The sequence below is a fragment of the Salvelinus sp. IW2-2015 genome, unplaced genomic scaffold (assembly GCF_002910315.2).
Source record: "Salvelinus sp. IW2-2015 unplaced genomic scaffold, ASM291031v2 Un_scaffold19, whole genome shotgun sequence".
NCBI lineage: Eukaryota > Metazoa > Chordata > Actinopteri > Salmoniformes > Salmonidae > Salvelinus > Salvelinus sp. IW2-2015.
Genome location: NW_019942505.1, coordinates 811,790 through 816,015, shown reverse-complemented (window position 1 = coordinate 816,015; position 4,226 = coordinate 811,790). Strand labels below are relative to the sequence as shown.

The following is a 4,226-nucleotide window of genomic DNA, read 5'->3' as shown; positions in this document are numbered from 1 at the left end:
TCAAACTCCCCTACACTGACCTGCCTTGAAGGCACTGGGTGAAGTAATAACGTCATGTAACATATTCAATGATCCAAATGTTTGTCATGCCTTTTAATATGTTCAATAAAAACTTTTGAATAAATAAATGTCAATGATAAGATATGCAAACTGGTGATTAAAAGAGCCTATTTTAGGCGTAAAGTACATAAGGCCTAGAGTCGATAGTTGATTGGCGGTAGGAGTCCATTGGCCAAGTCATGTCGTATTTCCCATCTCAGGGCGGAGCGTTTCTTCTCTGTAGGCACCACGTAGGTGTTGGGCACAAATACTCTTCGAGGCTTCGGCTGGGGGAGGGGGGGGACGACATTACAAGATGTCAATGTTTTCAGTCATCGCTAGGTATTTACCCCCCCCAGAAAAACATTGTTTATATATTTTCCGTTAGGCCATGTCTGTGGTTTCCAGGGAGCAATTCAGCACAGCTCAGTGCATCCTCAGTGTTTTACTTATTCCTTTTCGAATTCTTTAAAAGTGGACCCTTCCTTGAAGTAATCACTCATTTGTAATGACTGGAAAGGTGGAGTCCTTGCGTTCACCTGTCCAACCATGTCTAATCAGCCATTTAGGAATGTGATTAGTGGGCGTGGCTTGCGACCCAGTGACAGGTTTGAGTCAAATAAGAGGAGCCAGGTTAGGGAGGCAGGTTGGCTAGCGGGTATAAAACAACAGGTCCCAGGTTCAACACCTGATGCTGATTTTGTTTTCTAACTCTCGTGTTTAAAGATCAGTGGGTTGGGCTTACAGCCATTAATAGTGAAAAGGCATGCCTGGTGCATTGCTCCAAGTGGCAGAGAGCGTAACATGGGTTGCCATGCAGCAGGTCCCTGGTKTGAATGTGAGTCCCGTATTRTACATTCTCTATCAACTTGGATTACTAGACTAAAACTTAAAATGTGGTTATGCCCTCAKAACAACATTGAATAAGAAACTCAGATCTGTCTAAATTAGGGGAGAGAAAGGAATCAAACCACTACTTTGTSCATTTGCCTTACAGTCCACAGAAATGTGTCTTAACACACTTTGGGCATCAGGATGCTGAAAGCAATTTATCTTGGAAATATTGAACGTTGACATGCATAATTTATGCRGGACTGTGTCAAACATGGCATGGACTAATGACATTCTTTTTGGGGGGGGAAATCCCTTTAAGGAAATTTCTGACCTGAAATAATGAATGACAGGATGGTTACAAGATTATAAAATTCTGTTATAAATKAAGCATACTCACTGGTAGAGGTTGGTACGCGAGCTGTTCCTGAAAATACAAAGAGTGATTAATTCAGACATTATGTTCATGCATCATTACAATTAATCATGATTTGTCCACTACATGCAAAAAAGTGGTCTTGAAATATGTAAGTATGTAAGCCAACTGAGTTTGTTATGGAGAAGGTGTTTATACCCTGATTTCCCAGTGCAGTGCTTTTCTATCCTTCTCTCCTGGCGCCTTGAACATTTCCCAGTCCTGCTTGTACTGGAAATACCTTTGGAAGATTAGGAACAATATGAAATGTAGCACAGATCCACAGCAGTAATCTTTCAAAAGATGTCTACTGATTATTTAGACATTTCGAGAATTATCCTCTTACTTTGCCACTGGGTCAGTCTTCTTCAGATTTCTGGTGTGAGGATGATCCATTACTGGGCGGATAACTGCAAGAGCAGACATGAGTGACTMCGTTTAATTGGGGCACATTGTAACAGGACAGATTGCAGTGAGCACGATGACATGTGTAACAGCAATGTGGGTACTTACACGACTTGGGCTGGGGTCTGATGTCAATCTCACTCCCAGATCTGGCCTGTAAGAGATTTAAAACGACATTTGTTTTCAACAAACATACATGTATATGTTTGGAACGATTGTCAAAAAAGATCCTGGACTTGAGGATAAATAATTTATAACGAAAACATCTAAAACTCTACCTCTTCAAAGAGTATCCTAAATAATCCCACAGCACCACCCCCCTTTCGTGAACTAACAATTCCCCTCTTACTAGCTAACTTTGCTGATAACCTAATTTGAGAAAAATGTTACTATGACTGTGATATGTGGTTGTCCCACCTAGCTATCTTAAGATGAAGGTACTAACTTAAGTCGCTCTGGATAAGAGCGTCTACTAAATGACAAATGTAAATGTACCCATGTTTAATCTGAGATTAATAAACAAAACCGATGTTAGCTCTCAAAAGACAAGAGTACCCACCATGCCTCGGATGTAGGCTTTGAAGGCACTTGGGAGACGGTCCGACTCCGACCTGTCACTCAGACTGCCTGCTTCATCACTCTCCAGCTCCAACTCCTGATGGGTGGACATGGACACATGAACCCCTCCCAGAYGCTCCCCCAGCCCACTCACTGCACCTGAAAGGGAGACATAATGGGGACACAACACGTTAGCCTTAGTTACCACTGTGTAAGGCCATAAGCAATGCTAGTAAGGGCTTGGCAGGTGTTGCATGATCACTGAGCCGGACAGGCCCAGTACATCTCACATTTTAGTTATACAAGTGATGCAAGAGGGATTAGTACTATGCACTGTATCAGTGGTTCCCAACCAGGGGTACTAGGACCCCCTGGGGGTACTTGGCATATCCACAGGGGGTACTTGATAAGACTCATGAGACCATAGGCCTACTGCTAAAATGCACAAGCAGGAACAGGCCTTTCTAAATCGACCTGGCCCRGGTATCCTGGAAGAATATTGACCTCATCCCGTCAGTAGAGGATGCCTAGTTGTTCTTTAAAAGTGCTTTCCTCACCATCTTAAATAAGCATGCCCCTTTCAAAAAAATGTAGAACTAAGAACAGATATAGCCCTTGGTTCACTCCAGACCTGATTACCCCCGACCAGCACAAAAACATCCTGTGGCGTACTGTACTAGCATCGTATAGTCCCCGCGATATGCAATTTTTCAGGGAAGTCAGGAACCAATACACTCAGTTAGGAAAGTAAAGGCTAGCTTTTTCAAACAGAAATTTGCATCCTGTAGCTCTAACTCCAAAAAGTTCTGGGACATTGTAAAGTCCATGGAGAATAAGAGCACCTCCTCCCAGCTGCCCACTGCACTGATGCTAGAACACCACTGTCACACCGATAACATCAACGATAATCGAGAATTTCAATAAGCATCTCTCTATGGCTGGCCATGCATTTCTCCTGGCTCCCCCAATCCCAGCCAACAGCTCCGCACTCCCCGCAGCTACTTTCCCAAGCCTCCCCAGCTTCTCCTTCACCCAAATCCAGATAGCAGATGTTCTGAAAGAGCTGCAAAACCTGGACCCGTACAAATCAGCTGGGCTAGACAATCTGGACCCTCTCTTTCTAAAATTATCCACCGCAATTGTTGCWACCCCTATTACTAGCCTGTACAACCTCTCGTATCGTCTGAGATCCCCAAAGATTGTAAAGCAGCCGCGGTCATCCCCCTCTTCAAAGGGGGTGACACTCTAGACCCAACCGGTTACAGACTATATCCATCCTGCCTTTCCAAAGTCTTCGAAAGCCAAGTTAAACAGATCACTGACCATTTCGAATCCCACCATACCTTCTCCGCTGTGAAATCCAGTTTCCGAGCTGGTCATGGGTGCACCTCAGCCACGCTCAAGGTACTAAACGATATCATAACCRCCATCGATAAAAGACAGTACTGTGCAGCCGTCTTCATCGACCTGGCTAAGGCTTTCAACTCTGTCAATCACCGTATTCTTATCGGCAGACTTGGATCACTAACTACTTCCCAGATAGAGTTCAGTGTGTCAAATCAGAGGGCCTGTTGTCCGGACCTCTGGCAGTCTCTATGGGGGTGCCACAGGGTTCAATTCTCGGGCCGACTCTTTTCTCTGTATATATATATCAATGATGTCGCTCTTGCTGCGGGTGATTCCTTGATCCACCTCTACGCAGCCGACACCATTCTGTATACATCTGGCCCTTCTTTGGACACTGTGTTAACAAACCTCCAAACGGGCTTCAATGCCATACAACACTCCTTCCGTGGCCTCCAACTGCTCTTAAACGCTAGTAAAACTAAATGCATGCTCTTCAACCGATCGCTGCCCGCACCCCCAACTTGCATCACTACTCTGGACGGTTCCAACTTAGAATATGGGGACAACTACAAATACTTAGGTGTCTGGCTAGACTGTAAACTCTCGTTCCAGACTCATTAAGCATCTCCAG

At 44.5% G+C, this 4,226-nt stretch overlaps 1 protein-coding gene across 1 annotated transcript in view; it reads right to left on the bottom strand.

Annotated features, from left to right (window-relative positions):
* Positions 1–93: 93 nt before the first annotated feature.
* Positions 94–4,226, bottom strand: part of LOC112067766 (HYLS1 centriolar and ciliogenesis associated) — an 11,857-nt gene continuing 7,724 nt past the window's right edge. Inside the window, exons 7-12 of the mRNA XM_070437979.1 lie at positions 2,250–2,407; positions 1,799–1,844; positions 1,632–1,695; positions 1,445–1,526; positions 1,271–1,297; positions 94–326 (exon numbers count right to left, since the gene is read on the bottom strand). Of these exons, the coding sequence (XP_070294080.1) occupies positions 195–326; positions 1,271–1,297; positions 1,445–1,526; positions 1,632–1,695; positions 1,799–1,844; positions 2,250–2,407 (509 nt within the window). The 3' untranslated portion in view covers positions 94–194. The remainder of the gene's footprint in view (positions 327–1,270; positions 1,298–1,444; positions 1,527–1,631; positions 1,696–1,798; positions 1,845–2,249; positions 2,408–4,226) is intronic.